This window comes from Orbicella faveolata, unplaced genomic scaffold (genome assembly GCF_042242905.1).
Source record: "Orbicella faveolata isolate gen_17 unplaced genomic scaffold, um_ofav_v1 contig_12, whole genome shotgun sequence".
NCBI classification, from domain to species: Eukaryota; Metazoa; Cnidaria; class Anthozoa; order Scleractinia; family Merulinidae; genus Orbicella; species Orbicella faveolata.
Window position 1 is genome coordinate 15,876,454 of NW_028301539.1, and position 21,047 is coordinate 15,897,500.

Below are 21,047 nucleotides of genomic sequence, written 5' to 3' on the forward strand. Positions count from 1 at the left end.
TAAGAAGAAGGCATGTGACAGAGAAATAAATAATAAATAACCCATATGAGGTTAGAATACACCATATCGTTAGCTGAAATAACCTGCATGGTACACATCTAGCAGTTTATCCAAAGTGGAGAGTAAAGATACTCTGGTTGATTAACACTGACGCTGGTTGCGATGTTCTCACGGTGCACTTACAACCAATAAAAATCATCGCTATTTTTTTTCCAGTTTGTCAAGTGGAGGACAAACTTATTCGCCTAAGACCTACCTATATGTAATTAAACATGGAGACTTTCTCCTTTTAACAGACAAAAAAGATGGTAATAAATATCCATCGCAGAAGCTATTTTTGAGTGGCAAGATCTTTTACCAGCTTATTCCCAGGAAGTTGGAAAATGAAGACCTCCTAATCTAGAATTGTTTGTGCATAAGAAACGTATTCATATAGTATGGAACAAAAAGTAAGAAGTTACCAATTGATACTACAAGTATCACTCAACACTACAGAACGAAAGAGGCGTCTATGGAGGGGGAGCTCTTTACATATTTGTTAATTTGTTTGTATATGGTAAAGGTAAAGTCTGCATACGAGCCAAGTGACCCATCAGGTTGAGCTTATTGTAGTTTCTGTAGCATGAAGCAACTAGGAGTATTTCTACTCCCCCCATGGATGGTTTGCTAGTTCATCGCAGGGTTACCTCCAGCATTAAGTTGGCAGGTACTCATTTATATACCTGGGTGGAGAGAGGCACTTTGAACGTAAATTGTCTTGCCTAAGAACATAACGCAATGTTCCCTGCCAGGATTCGAACCCAAACCGCTCGATCTGGAGTCGAGCGCACTAACCTGAGGCCACCATGTCTCCGCGATCAAAAAATACCAAAATCAGACAGATGTAGAAAGAAAATATGACTACGTAACAGTAATCCACAAAACAAATATGACAAGACTATTAATGGCTGGCATTCTTTCCAAGGAGCCGCAGGCATCGCATCTGTTCTCAAAGAAGAACAGATGCGATGCAAGGTTTCTTGCCTGGTTGAGTCAGGTTCATCTTACAGTGGATAATGGTACAGTCAAAAGAAAGGTCTGCATTCGTAGGTTTAGAGATTGTTGCGCGCAAGATGTTTACATTAAAGTAACGGACTGCAGCTCCGTCTATATCTACGAATTGACTCACCTAACGAGCTGTGACGTCCGTTTCTTTGGTATCGACTTATCCCCCACAGCATATGAGATGTACTGTTTCAGCTGAATATTATACTTTACCAGGACTTGGTTGTTCAATGCACGACTTAGCTAGTCCATGATTAGTACGACTTTTGGTCCCAGTTTATAAACTCTAGCCTTTTTTGTTCCCTACAGTTTTGGGGACGACTGATAATCTCTAATGAGTCCTTTAAAAATTATAGGTAATCGTGTAAATGCGGAGTGCAATAGCCCTTTTCACGGTTAATTTTTCTCATTTGCATTACAGTGTAATCCAACGTAGATACGAGGCAATTTCGGGCTAAAACTAAAATATAACCCGCAATTGCCTCACATACATGCTAGATTTTATTGTAATGTAAATGAGCAAAGGTAACCGTGAAAAGGGCTATTAAGGATTTACATGACGAATGATTATTATATAACTGAGAAAACTACCATATATGAATGCCAAATTTCTATAAATCATGTGTTTATTAAAAGCTCATGTAAACGTATCTATTAATGATTCATGATTTGAGCTTAATTTGTGGAGGACAATTAAGGGAAAGGGAACAAGTGAAAAAGGAACCAACAATCTTCTAACTGCTTTCATCGTCTCCTAGAGCGACTTTGTCGCAACCATGTAGTTGCACAGTCCAATTATAGCAGGAGCACGAATGCAACCAATCAGATTTAAAGGCTTGTTAGTGTTGCATACTCGCTATTACTGATCCGAAGGGTTGTAGTCTATCAGTCATATTGTACTTTGGTTTCCCGGAGCTCGTAACAGCTGTAACGAACCAAATCCTTCGCTAAGAGCTCGTAAAGCTTCGTAGGATTTTGTGAGACAATTTTGACTTTATGACCCCATTTAAAGAATCTTTTTGGCTCCCTCCTGTAACTATGAGTGCACAATAAGGGTTGTTTCTGCTGTTTTTGTCAAAACATAGAAATGGGGACCCCATAGTATAATCTAGACAGACAAATGTTCCCTACTTTACACTACATAGTGTATATTATTTTGCTGTACCTTTTTTTAAGGCTTTTATTTTTCACACATTTCTTAGAACATATTGTCGTAAATCAGTAAAAATTGAATACATGTTCTCTCAAATTTAAAGGACAAGCCGAAAAAGGTAGTCATCAAGCAACAATTACTCTTAAACAGAGGCAAGTAACAAGCGAAATTAAAAAGAAAAAAAAAAAAAAAACGCACGCAGGCACACAACAGGCCAACAAAATTTTCAACACTACTAACTACTGACTGAAAGACAAAAAATGGATAAAAACAAAGGCACTCATCAGACCAACAAAGTTTTATCACAGGGAGTTAACAAGCCACAGAGCCGCATGCAGGCCTCACAAGTCACGAATCCCACCAATCCCAATCCCACCACGGCTTCCGAAATGAGCTGTGATTCATTTCTAACTATAGAGAATCACAATGCTGTATCCCAGATGTCATTGCGATACCACAGCTCCTCCAGGAGGTCTCGAATTTGGGAGGCGTTTGGTCGAACATCCGGGTCTTGTTCAAAACACAAATGCATCACTTCCTGAAGCTGGAAAAATAATGAACTTAATCAAATAAAAATGCACTGAAAAATAATGATAAACACAAAACTGTGATAAGAAAAAGGAAAAACGTTTTGCCGTAAGAGACTATATTGAGGGTATCGCGCCTGTTACTGAACTTACTTGCAAACCATTCTCGTCCCCAGACGCCGCGCTCCTTTTCGTCGATCAGCATTAAGAATCACAACCTCTGGCCTGACCCGATTTTCTGATCATGCGCAGAGTATTCGTTTCGTATTCTCAGCAAATCAGATTTGTCAGATTTGACGTGAAGTCTGTGAATCGCGGACTTCCGGTGTTGGACCGGCTCAGTGGTCGCGATTCTTGGTGCTGACCAAAAGGAGCGCGGCCTCTGGTGACGGGAATGCTTGTAAAGTTGACTTAATCTTTCTAATTGTTTATTTTAACAATTCTAAAAGAATACAATATAAATTAACAAAAATAATTTATTATGAGTACAAGTCATTTCATGAGCATAATACACAACACGCACACAACAGATCTAGCTCCTCGTGCTTCCTTCACGTATTATCCTCGGATGTAAGAGACGATGATCTAAGAGAACACAACCCCCATACATGGGCCTCTTCCAATGATGTATATTTTTCAATTTCATTTTATCGCCTGGTCATACTTGCGAGGCTATTTTAGGAAAGACTCCTGATTGGTCAAGTTAGATGGCGTAATGAAATTCAAAGTTTGGTTTTGTAATCAAATATGCAAAAAAAAAAAAAATTGCGCCTGGATTTTCGGAGCGCAAGTCGTAAGGAAAGGGTAAGTAAAATTCGCCGGGGTGCTTTGAAAGAGGTTTTCAGAGATTTTTTTCTCTTTAACCCGTTTTTCATTAGCTGCGAGATCATGGGACCGAGATTAAAAATGACTTTGACAGCGTGACGCGAAGCTTAAAATAGATTTAAAAGGATTGTAGTGGGGCACAAGGATGTGTTCTATTTAACAATTAGATTATGAGCTGGACGTTTCTAATGAAGTGATAGTTGATTCGACCTTCGGCCTCATCAACTATCACTTCATAGAAATCGAGAGCGAATAATCTTATTGTTTTAGTAGAATTCTAACTGAAATTTCCTTCAAATAGCGATTTCAATTATTTCTGGTCTTAGTATTAAACTTCAAGCTTTAGAGAATTCGCCCGGACTGAAGTAGTTGTCAATTTGACATTTGCATTTGTGTACGCGCGCTTATCAGTTTCTTTCAAAAATTTCGAACTTTTTTTAATTCAAGAAACCGTAAATGCTCACATTCTAGTCTTCTCAGGAATTTTGTTTATTCATTTTTTTGTAAATGTTCTTTCAAAACTACGGAGAAACGAGGAAACGTTACAATTTTGTCGACCAAACCAAGCCACTGCACATTAATAAACAATTAGATTATGAGCCTGAGATTTCTATCGCGTGATAGTTGACGAGGGCGCAGCCCGAGTTAACCATCACGCATAGAGAGCGAATAATCTAATTGTTTTAGTGCAAATCTACTAGTCGTTCAAAACTTAAAAACAAGACAGATTTACGTTTTTATTAACAATGATAAAAACAGGTCACGCCACGCGAGGATAATTGAAAAATATATCGCATTGTGTTGGTTTCTGTGTGTGCGCACTTTCACATTTCATTCAGGATGAGCCAAGCCGATGAGCCGAGTTTGATTACAAAATCAACGATCAAATGATGTAAAAATGCCATTGGAAGCCAGGTTTCTTAATTTAGAAAACGTCAATGACAAGAAAATATTAAGTTAAAAAGTTAAACAAAGGCTTGAGAGACTTGCATTGCCGGAAGGTCGTACTGCAAAGTTAACGAAAGAAGTTGTTGTTGTTCACAATGGAGATCGTGCAACCATCGAAGGTGATCGACTGTGGAAGATCGTTGTTTGACTGCTGATAAACTTGTGATGTGACGGCAGCAGAATAGTTGGATGGATAATTCTCGTTCTGCATTTGAATCTGAACATCGGAGCGATTCTGGACAGCTAGCGGATCCGCTCAAAATATTCGACATGTTTTACTTCTGGGGGAAAGATGTTCTTGCGTTGTGGGATTCAATGGCACTGTCTGACTTGTGGCCGGTAGCTGCCTTAATGTGTCTTGCCTCTACATTACGATCAGATAAAACCGTCACAGCTGTGGCTCTCACACACCAGCTGCCATACTCATCGTTTTCAACATATTGGCGAGTGTTGATTCTCCAACTGGTGAATTTCAATACCAGATGCTTTCTTTGTCAGGGTTTAATTTTGCTGACAGTTCCCCTGGTCGTTGGAACAGGCAATCCAGTTTGGGATTAAGATGCTTGAGGAAATTGTAAATTGTTTTGACAGGGCAGCGGCTGGAATTAATTACTTCAAAAATCTTTCATCGTTAAGCCCGCCTTGGTGGTTTTTGGTGTAAATTAGAGCATCCCTTCGAAGCTCATAGTATCGTCTTCCTTGTAGTTTGAAGAACCAACATTTCTTTGGTGAGTTTTCTTTGATTTTCCCGCCCTCGTTTTCCAAAGTAAAGGGTTAAGTAAAACCAGGCCGTTCGCAGTAGTTGGGAGGGATCTTTTAAGTTGGAGTCGCCAAGTTGACCACTTCTGAACAACTCTTGCATTTGTTCGCTGGTTATCGGGTGTTTATGCACCACAGGACCTACTTTGCCTTCTTTCATCATGTTTTTCCAAATAGCATTTAGCGTTTGGTTGGCCTATGCAAATTCAGAATCTCCGATAATTGACCAGGGCTTGTTGTTAGACGGCTGCTTCAAATACCGGTCAATGGCACCGCGTATCGCTCGCAGCGAAATAACTTTGAATTCGCTTCCATTGTTTTTTTGCCGTACAGAGGCATAAAAAACCTGCAAGCATCCGTTAAGCTCTTCTTTTGACTGTTCTTCAATGGGAAGAGTGAATTTGTTTGCAAAAAATTTGTCAATTGAAATGCAACTTTTGAAAATTTAATTTTGTATGTGAAGGTGAATTAATAAACATGACACGAGCGTGGGACAAAGAAAAATTCTGAGTACCCCACAGGAATCGAACCCATGACCTCCCGAACACCGGGCGGGCGCTCTATCCACTGAGCTACGAGAACTCATGGAGAGCAAGGTCATTTAACTGAGTTCATATATGATAGGTGTCCTCCATACTGCTAGGATCAACGCTATCAACATTGCGGTAATTGTTGTGTTTTTCACTTAGCGATTTTAGCTTTACTTAAGAGTCGGCAAACTTTGATTGTTTTTCGCTAGTGCCCGCCAATCCCTAAACTTCTAGCTACCCGCGGAATATTGCGCGCTGTGTCCCGCAAGAAAAATTTCTCAGAAGCCAAGGTTACCGACTGGTAAGTCATCTATATAAATTTTATTAAAGAAATATCTCTAAACTTTTAGCTACTGATATTCTCGTACTGATTTTAATCGGCTTTCACCACTTCAATGCGCTTGAATTTTCAGAACCGGGCTCTTCCTAATTTGCATAATCCGTAATCGGCCCGTGGGCATTACGGGAGAATAATGCCCTACAATTCAGTGACAATTAACCAATCAGAGCGCGCGTTATATCGGCCACAAGCCAAAGCCATATAATAATATCTATTATTATCTATTCGGGCATACCTCCCAAATATCTTCAGTCCCGAGGTAGCTCTTTATTAACTCAGCCATTATAAACCCAAATTGAAGGATGTTCTTTCCTAAAATGTCCATTACCGCGTGCCCATTTTTTGCGTATTCTGGAAAATCTTGAGCGACCCTCTGAGCCGAGCCAAATCCTCCCAAAACTGCTTTTATTGGGGGCACCTAATAAACAGAAGTTTTGAAATTCAAGCTTAAGGTCATATATTGATTAGATTTTGTTCGCTTAGGTAGCGTTTGATGTACGCTTTTGAGAGTGGTTACACGTATCATCGAGCTCGCCCCTTCGTTTCAAATTGGATTAAAATGTAGTCGTGCTAGCAGCAGTTAATTACATTGCACACAAAGGTGTCCAAATTACTTGGTAATTTGGGCATTATCCAAATTAAAAATTAACTTGGACATTTTGCAGAATTAACAAATAATTGTGCACGTACCTGCATGGACTTCTGAGATGATAATGTAATTGAATATGTACGTGTAAAATATGTTCTACTTCCTAGTCGCATTTACGCACGATCAATTGACAGTAAAATCTCGCTAAAGCCTGGTTTTTACTAGGGACGCAAGCACAAGGGCAAGCACAAGCGCAAACACAATAACTCTTATTTCACCGGCATAAGCACAAGCGCAAGCACAAGCACAAGCACAAAGATCAAAATTTTTCCTTTTTCTTGTGCTTGCGCTTATGCTTACGTTTGCACCGCAACAAGGGAAAACGAAATAACGCTCAGGCATAACACAAGCACAAGGATATTTACCACACGTGGTTAAGTTTGGCCAATGAAAACACTGGATTCAGGTTACCTCGCGCCTAAACAGTTTGAAGGGTTCGGATGATTTTGCTTGTGCTTGTGTTTGCGTCGAATTTCGTTTTCACATGGGTCATCTCTATTGCCCGTGTTTGTGCTTGCGCTTGTGCTAGCGTCGTTAGTGAAATAATGACTGATGATGCTCAATGACGCTCACTGGGAACAATCAATCAATCAAAACAAAAGATACTCAAAAGAAGTTTGCACATAAACCTCAAAAAAGATAATACATTTTTTGAAAACAAAAGTGCGCAACTTGTTACAGTGTATAAATATTACCCTTTGTCCTCTTCCGATTAAGACGTTGGCTGTTGTGATATTGTTATGGACAACACCTTTTTGCTCCATATAGTGTATTGCATAGATCAAGTCGATGGCCACTGCTAAAACCACATCTAAGTTCAATGTGATTCTGCTGTTTCGCAAAAACTCGTCCAACGTCGCACTTGACGCATAGTCGTAACACAGCAAACTGAATTTGGAAGAAAATATAAAAAGTGTATATCATATCTGACTCATGGAAGTATAAGTTCCAAGTTTTTAAGGGATTTATCAATAGCTTCTGAATAGTAGTCCAAGAGAGGATTAAGAGAATTCAAGGAACTTGAATGGCAGTTGATCCAAAAGTAATGTATAAACAGGGCTCAAAAGGCGAGTAAAGTCGATTACTCACATAAATAATTTTACTTACAATGAACTTTTCTTGAAACGAGGAAAACTCTTCCGCTTGTAATTTAACACACATTCATCAGCTAGAAAAAAGTCGCCAAATAATAGCACCTTAACATGGTCTGACACTGGTTTTTCAGTTATTACTGTTGTGTGCTATCCACAATAAGTAAAGCTGATGATGATGATTATTATTACTATTGTGTATACTTGTATGTATGTATACTTAATTGGCCACACCCCATTGGGGCTTTTCAGGACCAAAGTAAACAAACAATGATAAATAAATATTCAAATAAAGATAACTAGGTTAAGAATCCCAACTGGTGGGAGGCAGATCAGTTGGCTATTTACAAGCGCAGCCGAGAAGTTGAACTCGGGGCTACCGAGAACAACATCAGCTAGCGGTTACTACTACTACTACTACTACTACTACTACTACTACTACTACTACTACTACTACTACTACTACTACTACTACTACTACTACTACTACTACTACTACTACTACTACTACTACTACTATTATTATTATTATTTTTGTTATTATAATTACGATTAGTATGCGAACTGTTACGTCTGTTGTTTTCCTTTTTCTTTTAATGTTGTTTGTTACGAGACAAGTAAACTATGTCATGTAAATAAATAGAGCTAATCAGTAGAATCCTTATGACCATTATAGCAACGCGAAAGAATAGAGAGAAAATATAGTAGCACGAAGGGGCAGCTCAGTAAGTATAATAGTAATGAGTAACATTATTGCTGGGGCGAATCATTTGGCCCAGTATTTTTTTCTTTTCCGGTTTCTTTTTCTCTCTTGTCGGGCGCTTTTCTTTCAACCAAAGATTTAGGAAATATGTAATGTATGAATAGCAACAGATGGCACGGAAATGTGATGGCAAAGTTTATAGAAAATCGAAAAATTGCTCACTTTCCAAAATAAGAAACATACATCCAAAACTTCCGGAAATTCTGAAAGTAAAATCGTATAGCATAGGAATTTTTGGAAACAAATTCGAACGTTCAACTGCTTCTCACGAGGTTGTCTCCTTCTTCCGAACTTTGGGAAACATTCTCCACTCCTTTACAATCGGCTTGAAAAATGATATTTCATTCACCAATAGAAATTTTGAATATTCAAGCACGAATTTTAGGTGGATGGAAAGCGCCTATATAGTACGCTGGAAAAAAACTGTTCTGGATCGACGTTTTACCACAAAAAATTAAAACAAGCAAATAATTTTGTGATTGTCATAAATCTTATTAAATTCCACACATGGAAACTAATTTCCATGTAGATCACGCAAGGAAGACTTGTGTTGTATCGTGTCTAAATTTGCAGACTGGATCACAAAAATATGAAAAATCGCGCTATTTCTTAGTAAAAATGGTCATGTTTTTCATCATCGTTGTAATAGACCATTGACGTACGAGGAACATCGTTACGTGTTTGGGGATTTTTTTCATGAATTCAGCGAGATGGCATGAGGGAGGAGCGATAATCTAACTAAACAGCACTATAATCCTGTGACACACATCAGATACATGAAAGAGTCAAGACGTGATACTACCACCAAAGAGCCTCAGGGCAAACCTAACGAAGTTCGTTCAAGCTGTTATGCAAGAAAATGCGAGGAAATGGCAAGCTCCTGTAAGTTGAGCCCAAAAGAAAGGTCCGGGGGCTTTCCTAAAAGCACAAAAAACAGTTTCTGAAGTTTTTGGCCGACAACGCTTGAACACAGCAGCATTTTGTGTAATTGTGGCTTGTACGAAGAGCAAGCTACAGGCTTCCATCTTCAAAACAAGTGGAACACCGATCTAGTGGCAGGAACAGTTTACAGACTTTAAGGAAGTTCAATGTCTGAAGACAGTATCGTATTTCCGTGGCCAACTAAGTTGTAAGTCTTTCTCTCGCTTTCTTGCCTAATTGTTGAAAAAAAATAATCCACCAACCTGTAACAATGTTTTTCGCAAAACAACACTTCAAATGTGACTCTTTTTTCTCAGAAATCATGTGATTTTGAATACTTTTGTGATTCAGTTACCAGATTTGGACAAGGTGTAACACACGCCTTCCACGCGTGATCGATATAAAAACAACTTTCCATGTGGGGAATTTACTAAGGTTTTTAAATCTTATTAAAACTTATTTGCGACACTTTGCTTGTTTTAATTTTTTGTGCTAAAACGTCCATCCAGAACAGTTTTGTCCAGCCTGTAATTCAAACCAGCATTTTAAGCTTCATAATAAAAGCAGGACATGATATTTTTCCATACCTCGAGCATGCCAGCAATATTTGAGAATGTTAGCGTGTCCGTCTCCATCACTCAGTTCTTTGACTAATTCGGTCTCTTTCCTCCAAGCGTCTTCCTGAGCGTTTGAGAAATATTTAATCAGTCGCATGGCCATATCATTTTTATTTCCCGACCACGCTACAACAAATCCCTGAAAGAAAATAACAGAAAATAATTCAAATTGATGGTGGTCGTGCTGGTATTCTATATTTAGTGGTGGGCTAGACTGATCGGGGTTGCTTAAAGTTGGGATTGTTAGCTCGTGAATCTAGCATTAGAAATATAATTTTACGTTAAGTCAAGGGCAATACAGAACACGATAAATGAATTTGGTTTGCATTAAGCTTTCAAGCTATAGTTTTCATTTAGAAAAATACGGATTAATACGAACTTCAGAACCCTCGTTCGGGGGTCGAGCTCACTAACCATGAGGCCACCGCGCCTCCAGCTTTCTCAAGGTACAAGTAGATTATAAACCCTCTATGATTGTTAACTTAACAGTAATCTCATATTGCTCAGTTTTTATTGGCCATGGCCGGTCAATAAATTCGGCCAAAAAGCCAGGATACAAACTGATGCGTACTTGACTGCGCGTGGAAGCTATCGGCAGCCTACACCCATGGACAAATATAATAGTAGACTATGAACACGTATTGCGATAGTCATCTTTGAGGTCTTTTGTAGTGTTCTTTTTAAAAAGCAGAGTTATTAAGAATTGAATAACAATATTGAATTTATCATACAAAAATATTGCTTCAACGATTAGGCTCGATTACCAGCCGCTGTTCAGGAAAAGAGCCCGCGCTCCTCCCCCGAACTCACGGCTGGACTCGTGGACTTGGCATTGTTAATTTCAACCAATAAGAAATCTGCCTGCCTGAATCGAGCAGGCTGCATAAATTAGCTTTCTCGCAGTAGCAAAGGAGTTGTGCGATATGAAGTGCGATCGCATTAGTGGGATATTTAACCAAATACCGTCAACTGATGAAATCTTGCCTGAGCTAAACCATAGTAGCATATACAACACGCAAAATAGTCAACAGACTTATACGTTAGAATCTATATTTGAATCATGTGGTACCAGAATATGAGATAACGAACAAAGTAAATAAAGAGAGGGATAAACGCAAACATCGATTTCAAGAAACAAAACACTCAGTCAAATTGATGTGTACCTTAGTCTTCTTGAAGAGAAGCAACACCAGTCTCTGGCGAAGCCAGACAAAATTAAATTTTTAAATGAGCCAAAGCAAACCGAACTAGCAAAACATAAACATGGTGTCAACACCATTTACACCAACTATGTGTGACCTTTGATATGACAGTTGCTACAGCATAGTCAAACAGCTCTGCGCTACTTTAAAAAAAAACAAAAAAAAAAACGCTTCTGTAGAACACAGCATGTAAAGCCCTTCTGCAACAGTAATGTGAAACAAAATAGGTTGGAGGGCTAAAGTTAAAAGAAGTAGCGAAAACGCCACAAATTTTACGAGCCGTAGGCGTCTGGGCCTGCCTATGATTGTCATCAGATGACATTTCCGGCCACCTGAAGACCACCACGTAGACAGGACTCGAGAAAGCGGCGGAAATCGAGCCTATTCAACGATCAGCGTGACAGTAATTATGTATAGAACGAGTCAGACATCCTTACCACTGAAAATGAGGTCTCATCCGGGAACACTTTTGGTGTTTCGATCAGCTTCAAATCAGTTTCAGGTTTCTCACATTGTGGTATCTCATCTAATGGCCGAGCTGATGAGGTTGGAATTGGAGATGGGCTCAAACTTGATTTGACGGTTGACTGAGAATCGCTTGGGACAATACTGTTTCCGCGATGTAATAAACTAGGTAGTACACTTTGTTGCACTAAGGAAAAAAAAAAAAAAATAAAAAGATGCTACTGTCGGCTTCCACATACAGAACTTATTGACTTCTTTTCTGTAACTCTCTTATACATTTTAAGCACAAAGCTTGATTATAGTCTTTTTCGGTAATAAAATGCTACAGAAAGGAAAGTATGTGCGATGTGTTTGTGATGACCAACCATATAAATAAGAATAGGAATCGGTTATATCACTAGCCTATGTCAAAACTTTATGTTTCCCTCTGCTCCCACCTTTCTCCTCCGCAGACGAGGAAAAAATCATCGATACTTGCTGGTTATGGTATCCAATACAACGTTATACGTCTAAAACTAATAAACCAAATACACACAAAAAATACTTTGTAAATTCTATAGTGAGTAAACTAAAAAAGGAAATGCAACAAACCTGAAGACGAAGTGCTTCGCGGCCATCGCACTGTTCTTCCGAAAAAACTGCTCATTGCTTCCGCCTTTTCAGTGACTTTTCTCCTGACCTTTGGAGTTGAGAATGTGTAAAGTATGGGGTTTATAGATGAGTTGACTGGAAGGACAAATACCGCAATCCACACGTAGGCTTGTTTTTCAGGATCGTGAAACTGTCCGCATAGAGACAAAATTCCAATAATGATGACAGGCATCCAGCACAGGAAATCGGTTAAGATGATGAAAACCATTCTTTTTGCCATTTGCGATTCTCTGTTCATATTCGTGGACCTGACTTGCTTTGAAACTCTTTTCACTGTGAAGAACATAATTGTGTAAGCAGCAAGAATATAAACGAATGAGGCAAAGTTTAATCCGATGAAAATCCCCACGGCATATTCCCAACCAGCTTGCCGTTCTGACGAGAGATGGAGAGGAAGACACACAGCTGATTTTCCATAAAATCCAACATTTCGCTCCTTGTCATAGAAAAATTCCAACCCAAATGTTGGAATAATGGCTATCAATGTTCCAAAAACCCATATCCCGGCTACAAAAATGTAAGCAAATTTTCGATTTATTCGTCTCGCTTTAAACGGAAAAACAATACAGATGAGCCTGTCAGTTGTGATGAGCGTCAGCATAAGTACAGAAACCTCGCTTGAAATCATCGACAGGACGCCAGTATATTCGCACATTTTTCCAGTCCTCCAGTCAATGTCATGTTTAAAGTATTCACCTTGCCACTGTACGTCTTGGAAGGCAATGATGAGCAAATAGACGCCCATGAGTAGATCTGAAATTGCCAGGTTTGTCAAAAGAAAAGAGTGTACTTTGTTATCTTCTTTCACAATTACTCGCATCAAGATGACAAAAAGATTTCCAACAAGGGCGGTAAACCCCAGAATCCAAACACAAACTTGAACGGCTTTGTTTTTCATCAAGTCAGAGCAGCTGGAGAACTCATCTTTTGGTGAGACGCAATGGACACCGGGCGCTGCTTTTTCGGCATAACAACAAAGGATAAATTCATCAAGGTAACTAAAAAGGAAAAACATAGCTGTAAGTTAATTATTTACTCAAACACTTTTTCTGTTGCTGTTTGAAACAACACCTTGATGTTATTGTTTTCATTCCTGTAGAGTGATCCTTGTAACTTTCAGACTGAAACAAAAAGGTCCTTCGGTATTGTGAGCACTTCCTTAAATTACTGACGTTACTTCTTACCGCCACAATAGGCAAATTCATTACAACCACTTACAGTTCCTTCACGCTGGTTAGTGCGTTAAAAGCCTCTGGTGAAAAATCTTGCAAACTAAGAGAATTGTGACTCAAATTCCTAGTAGAGGATAAATAAGGATTAATGGCTATACAAAATTACTAAACAGAAGCAATTGCTATAGGACAAAATCATGAAACAATGCTAGCATAATTGTGTAGTATAACTTGTTTGCGATTTCCTGAAAGTGCTGTTTTTGATCAATTATCGGTTTTACGGTTTTGCCCAGAGGCAGAGTCTGTTTCTTTCAACGTTGCATTGGACACACCGACATGCAGAATACCAGGTTGGTCGATTTCATACAGGAAAGCTATGCCTTTGATGTTAGAGATTTATACTGTATTTAAAATTTAATAATTATAATTAATTTCATCTTAATCTTCAATAGCATACGTCAGTTTACATACAAAACAACAGTTTATGAGTTCTTTCCCTCTCTCCAATGTAAAAACCCCAAATTACTTACAATTTCTCCAAGGAGGACAGTCCAGCTAATGTCTTGGAAGTCAATCTTTGAATCTTGTTGTCATTTAGGAGCCTATAACATAATGTGTTTGAGGATATTTCATAGAATATTATACAAAATGCACCATTTATCATACTGATTCTTTCGCAGTCTTCGCCTCACGCAATTTTATTTCGATTGCCATTTTTCCGTGCTTGTGCAATCTTATTGATTTTCCCAAAGTTGTTTAAAAAAGTTGGAAAACGTGCTTTGAGAAAATATGGCATAAACTGATATTACTTGATTTATAATTAATCTAGGACACTTGGACGACTTGATTTCTTTTCTTCACTAAGAATTTAACCGCCAAAAAAATGAAATTGTAAAGATGGTGTGTTACTAATTAACAATGAAGAAAAATCATTTTTAAACTTACAATATTTTAAGCTTCGATAAACCAACGAATATATTGTCAGGTAGCTCTTCCAGTAAATTCTGTTGAAGGTACCTTAATGCAAATTTATTGAAGGGAAAGGTTAACTTCTCAATTAAGACATGATATAAGAGGGTCTGCATAAGGCCAACTGACAAATGGCAAAAAAAAAAAAAAAAAAGTTGACAACTGACAAATACCCGAAAATTTAACTGACAACTGACATTTGTAGTCAGATTTACAAACAACACACCAAAGGTTTTATCCCTTGATATTCGTTTGAAATTCAATGAAATATTATTACTTTAACCTTTTTAGACCTAAACCATCACTTTGAGTCTTCTATCAGTCTGTTAATATCAATCATTTACAACTTGACACTCATGCTATTTGTTATATGATCCCATGCGCTTCAGTACAGAAAATCGAAATGTCTGCTGTTATTTTTAAAGCGATTGTTAGCTTCTATCGTCTCAAATTTGAACGTCATAGATGCCGAGAAGCTTGAATGAAGAAGCAACAAAATATGGCCTTGGTAAATACAAACCGGTAAAGTGCAACCACAAGTATCCCAAGCTCCTTTTGAGCGGTGAACATTTTTACACTCTGTTGCCTAATACATCGTAAATGTACAAAATTTTAACTGACATAACTGACATTTGCACCACCTCCCACCCCATCTAGCTCCTCCCATAAAGTAAAAGTAAAAGCACGTGTATAGTGTGCTTTGGTTAACAAACTAACTATCAAGTAAACGACATAATTTTCTTTTTAAGACTTACAAATGTTCCAAGTTTTTGGTCTCGTTAAACGCGTCCTTATCAATCATCTTTATACGATTTCGTCTCAGGCTCCTTCAAGAACAGCATGGGCAATAATGTCAATTTAAGAAGATGGTATTTAATCATCATTGAATTCAATTGAGACACTCTGACGAGCGTTTTATAATTTTCCACTTACAATGTTGTCAAGGACGTCAGTGAAGCCAAGGTCGTCGACGAAATATCTTCGATCAAGTTGAAACTACAGTCCCTTCAAAGGTGAAATGAAAATAAAAAGAGATCCATACAAAAACAATTGTATTGTTTATTTGATTGTTTCTTCAGATCATAATTAATTTTACTTACAAAGTCTGTAGATTTAACATATTCACAAACATTCCATCAGGTAAGGTCCTTATAAAATTCCTATCAATCTTCCTGAAACAAACAAACAAACAAACAAACAAAAAAACGTTTTCTGGTTGAAATATGTACAGGTTGATATAAAAAGCCAGAGCGGAGCTAATCCCGGCTACCTTGGCATAAAGCGACTGAAAGGAATTTTTCTCCTCCAGGATGGAATGCTATTCCTCTACTGGGCTACCTTGAGTATTATATTTGTCATTACCCATTTATATGCCTGGGTCAGTGAAGACGGGCACAGTGGGAGATAAATGCTCATGAACACAACGTAATGACCCAGCACAGGGCTGAACTATCTGAATGGGCAAAAAGTCCATTGTAAGCATGGCAAGTTCAACTGAACAGCGTTACCATCAATCAACGTGTGTTTGGAACAATGGTGCAACGCTGCAAGACATTTTATTTGAACGGTGCATATCAAATTAATATCGAGAGGCTGTTAAATCAAAAATTCATTTTTCCATCAGCATTTCATAGAGATATTTGACAAGTAAGTTGTTTAGCTGCCATTGTATGGCCGAATATAGACGGTTCATGAACATATATTTATAAAAATTATAATATCTAGTTGGACCTCTTGCTTGACTAGGAAGCTTGTGTAACCGGTAACTGCCTGCCGGTAACATCCTTATCAGTCAGTGGTTGTGCTCAAATTTTTGCACTTACATAGTACGTAGTAAAGAAACGTTGGCAAATGCACCCACTGGCATTCGGAAGAGACGATTTTCACTCAAGTCCCTAGAAAGATTTAACACTGAATGAATTGATGGAGTCAAAGCTGATAGAAAAATTCTGCATATTTAGAGTAAAGCTCTTCTCGGCATTAGTGTACTAAAAAAGGACAACTTACAGCAATAGTAATATTGGCTACTGAATATTAAGTCTACACCTAAAATGTAGTTTGACAGAATTGTGCCTGTATATGTATAGACATTTATTAAATAAGTGATTTTAGAAGAACTTATGATATATTCCTTTCTAGCCTAAGGAGTATTGACGTATTTCAAATGAAATGTGCTCGCTACAATTTATTCAAGAAATTGAATGATTGCAATTTAAAAGTAATTACATGTGTTGTCCAGAGATTGTTCGTGTACTTACAAATACTTCAACACTGATAAGCCAGACAATTGTTTCTCTGGTAGATGTGAAATTTTATTTTTCTGAAATAGTCTGTGGGAATAACAAGGAAGAATAAAAAGGAGTTTTTTCAATGATGCATAACCTAACATACATGTATGTAATGCCCAATACTTAATAATAGATAATAATGATAAAGTTAGCCTTATATAGCACTGCTTCTTCAAAATCGATCAGCGCTTTACAAAATACATAAATTAGCTAGATATACATGGAAACTAAAAGGATTAATAGATTAATTAATATTTTTAAATAAATAATAATAATAATAATAATAATAATAGTCTTATATAGCGCTGCTTCTTCAGAGTCCAGCATCGCTTAAAAAATATATATAAATCAACTAGATATACGTGGAAACTAAGAGGATTAACAAATTAAATAACAAAAAAATGCGCACTGTGTCTCTATGCATGTACGCAAGTCTTTTGACAGCCGTGTTCAATAGGTATGCTGGTCGAAGTTACACAGTAGTAGGAACCTTTCAAAATAAGAGAAGGGTTGTAGAAGATGTAAAGCAAAGCTCTTAGGTTTTTCACCGAAGGATTTAATGTTCAATAAATTAACATTTTTTGTTTTTTTCTTTTTGTCACCTAAACAAAATGAGATATTTATGAGCGTTGACTGTTTTAGATAATTGGCGCGCTTACATTGCGGCGGCATTAGAAGGAATGTTTCCTGGTATAGCTGTTAGTTCTCTCCCTGCCTTTACCGTGATCACCATTTCACGCTGTTTGGAGGAAATGAAGTTACACTCACAGCTGGAAGGACAACCTTTATGGAGAGAAATTCACAGTGCATTAACAGCTGGAATTTCATTCGATCCTAACTTTTCAACCAAAACATTAACAATTGAAGACTCTAAAATCTTTGATAACTTTGGATCCTTTTCACATCTTGTATGACGACAATTAACTAAATAATGCAATGCCCTGAAAGATTTGCGAAAAAGGACTTGTTACAGCTAGTACTCTAATTTTTACTTTTAATATTTTCATTGTTGTAAGTGCGAGTGCAAATAAAGATTGATTGATTGATTCTAACGATAGTCAGGATACTTTGTCCTTTATACTATTTCAGCTTTTGTATATGAGACATGAGATATCAAAGCAATTTTACTCGATTTATTTATTTTTTTAGGCCTGGGTTAAAATTTTTAAACCAGGACTTATGCATGCAAGTCATACCTTCATACTGGACGCAGTTTATTTTGCCATTGGTAGCTAAAAGTAAATAAACTTCATCTAAATGGTATATTCATTCATTATTTAAACAGTGTAACTAAAAGTCACAATATTATATATTATACAATACATAAAATTGATATTGTAAAAGTTTTTACGCTTTATCTAGGATAATGACAAGTGAGGCGTAATCAGCTGAAAACCGACGCCTTTGTTCTTCTGGATATATTGAACATTGTTTTCTACAGAAAATCATAATTAAGATAAATGACATTCAATTTTAGTTCCAGGTAGGAGCTGGAAGCGTTTTTTTTCCTATAACGAGTCAGTCACATATAATCTTCAAATATTCTGTTCAGTTGCGTCTAATCCTCTTTTCTTTCTGAATTTCTTGCTCACAATCGTGATACGGTATTCGATTAAAGCTATACAAATGTGTTTTGATCTGTACTGAACATAGGAAATCCCCAAAGAGATGGTTAACTTCTAAGGGTTGATGTTTTTGTCAATCAGAAAGAAAATTAATTGATTTACTGATTTGCTTCCAAATTTATTTACTCTTCCATCTATTCATTTGGTTAATTATTTTCGCTCATTTATCTGTTTATTTATTTTCTTCCTTTTTTGGTTTATTCATTCTTCTTTATTAGAGGGCGTTTTCTGCTATCATGAATTTTATGCATCACTTACCTTTTTCCGAAGTATAGTATAGTTTCAGCCCGGCCCTTGTTATTTTTTCGTCGCTTACGAAGATTATTTCCATAACGTTTGAAGATGACTGGAGAAACTCTGGAAATCGCTGTCCACAGTATCTTCCCAGAAGTGTCCTTGACGTGCCGCCATCGTATACCTCTATGTAGTCATTGTAACAAGATGGGTGATCTTCTAATTGAAACTCCAAGAAGCGCAGTTTTATCGTCCTTTCTGAGGAAACCTTGATCAACCAGCGACAGCGAATCAAAGGAGGATAATATCCAGGGTAGCGTGGGGAGAACATTAGGCCTGATGAATTAGTAAAGTTTCCGTCACATGCTGAAGGAGAATGAAATAGTGATCAATAATAGATGATTCAAACGATAAAAACAGACATACAAACAAAAGAATATCAAAGTATAAAATGTTACCCATGATACCCTGTACCTTGTGTTGCTTTGAAAGGAACTGGATGACAATAGCCAGGTGTGACGCGCAAAGCACGGAGACCAACATACCCAGGGTCTTTACTCATGTCTGCCTCAAACGAAACCTAGATCAAAGCGCAATCAATTATTGATTGAAAGTGTTTGTAACCAACAGACATAGAATTAATTTTTTTTTTCGAATAAAAATATGCCAGTAAAAATACACAGCATAACTAGTACTATTCGACATTTAAGGAACGTTTTCCAAAAGGTTGAACAGAAAGCAAAACAAAACAAAACAAACAAGCAAACAAACAAACAAACGACCAAACAAATTAGCATTACAATACAGTACATTTGCAGTGTTTCAGCCAGAAAATTTTACTTGAGGGCCAAAGTGGCCCCTGAAGATCTTTTTCAGGGGCCATTTTTTTAGGAAATGGGCCACTAAATTGAAAGCTACAGAAGGAAAAAATGCATCAGGGTACCAAGGAACATAAAGCAGTTCATTAGAATCTATGATAAAATTTAATAGTAAGTGCTTTTTGAAGGGTTTGTACTCAATAAAGTTTCTTTTGAATCAGACAGTAGTATGAAGGATCCGTGCATTACAAGAGAACAATCCTTAGGCATACATGACGTAGTCAATGATCAAGGGTTTGCAATGCATTATAGGGCGATTTCAAACACAGTCAGCCATTGGGAAGTTTTCCGACATGAGAGAATCAATACAGCAAAGCAAAACGGACGGATTGACTTCTTTTCTTATGTTGAATGTTTTAGAAGCAAAGATCTTTCAATAGGATTTTTCTAGAAGGACATAATGTGTGACAAGATAATCGTTATTGATCGTCAACACAGAGAAATGCAGTCGCCATTATGCCGTAATATGGCGACTAAACCAGAATTTTTGGTCGCCAAGGATGAACTGCTTGTTGCATTGGCGCCGTATCGATCACAATTTCGAGCCCTGGGATGGCTTTTAAAATATTATGCCTGTGTTAAGCCTGCAGTCTTGCAAAAGGAAAGGGCCAAATTCGCCCTTTTTTCGTTTTTCTGGGGGCCATCTCTGATTATAACGCGGGATTCCCGCAATGGCGCGCTCTGGCATAAACACTGCATTTGCCTAAACCAGACTTCTTGGCTGAAGTTGTATTGAATGCACTCTTGAATTGTTTCGTTGTGCTTTGTAAACTGAATATAATTTAAAGAAACTTGAGGAATTGTACTCACTCTGTGCTTAGTTACACTCGGCAGAGATACTCTGCCGTATTTCCAGGTCCCCTCTGTATTGTTGGATTCATTCACTGCCCACATCAGCCTCTTGGTCTTGGTTATTGACTCTAATTGTTGATACAGACGGAGGACCCGTCTTCCAAAACCATACATGATATATCTGAATCGTACACAGACACTGTGCCCTTTGTAAGATCGCTCGAAGAGCGGACTTTCAAATGTAGATGGCTGAAGAGATTGGGACGTTTTGTTGGCAACCACGATGATGCGGGAACCTTGATTAAAAGTTAAGGTAGCAAAATGCATACGATGAGGCATTAAGTTGTGAGTAAGTGCAGGATATGATAATTCTTGTAACCATATTGTCTAATTATGAAATCACAGTGATGCGGGTCCGGAACCTTAATTGAAAATAAAGGTACATATATCATGAAGGCATACATGTACATTGTCAGAAGCAAATTTTTAATTTGGCTTTAGTGCCGGATATTGTAACTCTTGTAGCTAGTATGGCATTGTCTTATTCACCCACCTTCGCTGTCTCTACACAGCGCAGGTCTTTGAATATCTACATCTCCAACAA

General features: G+C 37.7%; 1 protein-coding gene and 1 pseudogene across 1 annotated transcript in view; both read right to left on the reverse strand.

Moving 5' to 3' along the window:
* Positions 1-1,652: 1,652 nt before the first annotated feature.
* The window catches only part of LOC110045286 (uncharacterized), a 62,997-nt gene continuing 43,602 nt past the window's right edge, over positions 1,653-21,047 (reverse strand). Inside the window, exons 34-54 of the mRNA XM_089282538.1 lie at positions 20,997-21,047; positions 20,462-20,739; positions 19,248-19,353; positions 18,798-19,139; positions 18,111-18,146; positions 17,574-17,697; positions 16,885-16,956; positions 16,450-16,521; positions 15,727-15,798; positions 15,560-15,631; positions 15,382-15,453; positions 14,603-14,674; positions 14,188-14,259; positions 13,704-13,781; positions 12,426-13,483; positions 11,807-12,021; positions 10,138-10,306; positions 7,883-7,943; positions 7,471-7,663; positions 6,362-6,544; positions 1,653-2,741 (exon numbers count right to left, since the gene is read on the reverse strand). The exon at positions 20,997-21,047 is cut by the window's right edge and continues 198 nt beyond it. Coding sequence (XP_089138664.1) covers positions 2,619-2,741; positions 6,362-6,544; positions 7,471-7,663; positions 7,883-7,943; positions 10,138-10,306; positions 11,807-12,021; positions 12,426-13,483; positions 13,704-13,781; positions 14,188-14,259; positions 14,603-14,674; positions 15,382-15,453; positions 15,560-15,631; positions 15,727-15,798; positions 16,450-16,521; positions 16,885-16,956; positions 17,574-17,697; positions 18,111-18,146; positions 18,798-19,139; positions 19,248-19,353; positions 20,462-20,739; positions 20,997-21,047 — 3,521 coding nt within the window. The 3' untranslated portion in view covers positions 1,653-2,618. The remainder of the gene's footprint in view (positions 2,742-6,361; positions 6,545-7,470; positions 7,664-7,882; positions 7,944-10,137; positions 10,307-11,806; positions 12,022-12,425; positions 13,484-13,703; positions 13,782-14,187; positions 14,260-14,602; positions 14,675-15,381; positions 15,454-15,559; positions 15,632-15,726; positions 15,799-16,449; positions 16,522-16,884; positions 16,957-17,573; positions 17,698-18,110; positions 18,147-18,797; positions 19,140-19,247; positions 19,354-20,461; positions 20,740-20,996) is intronic.
* Positions 3,982-5,653, reverse strand: LOC149116875 (uncharacterized; annotated as a pseudogene).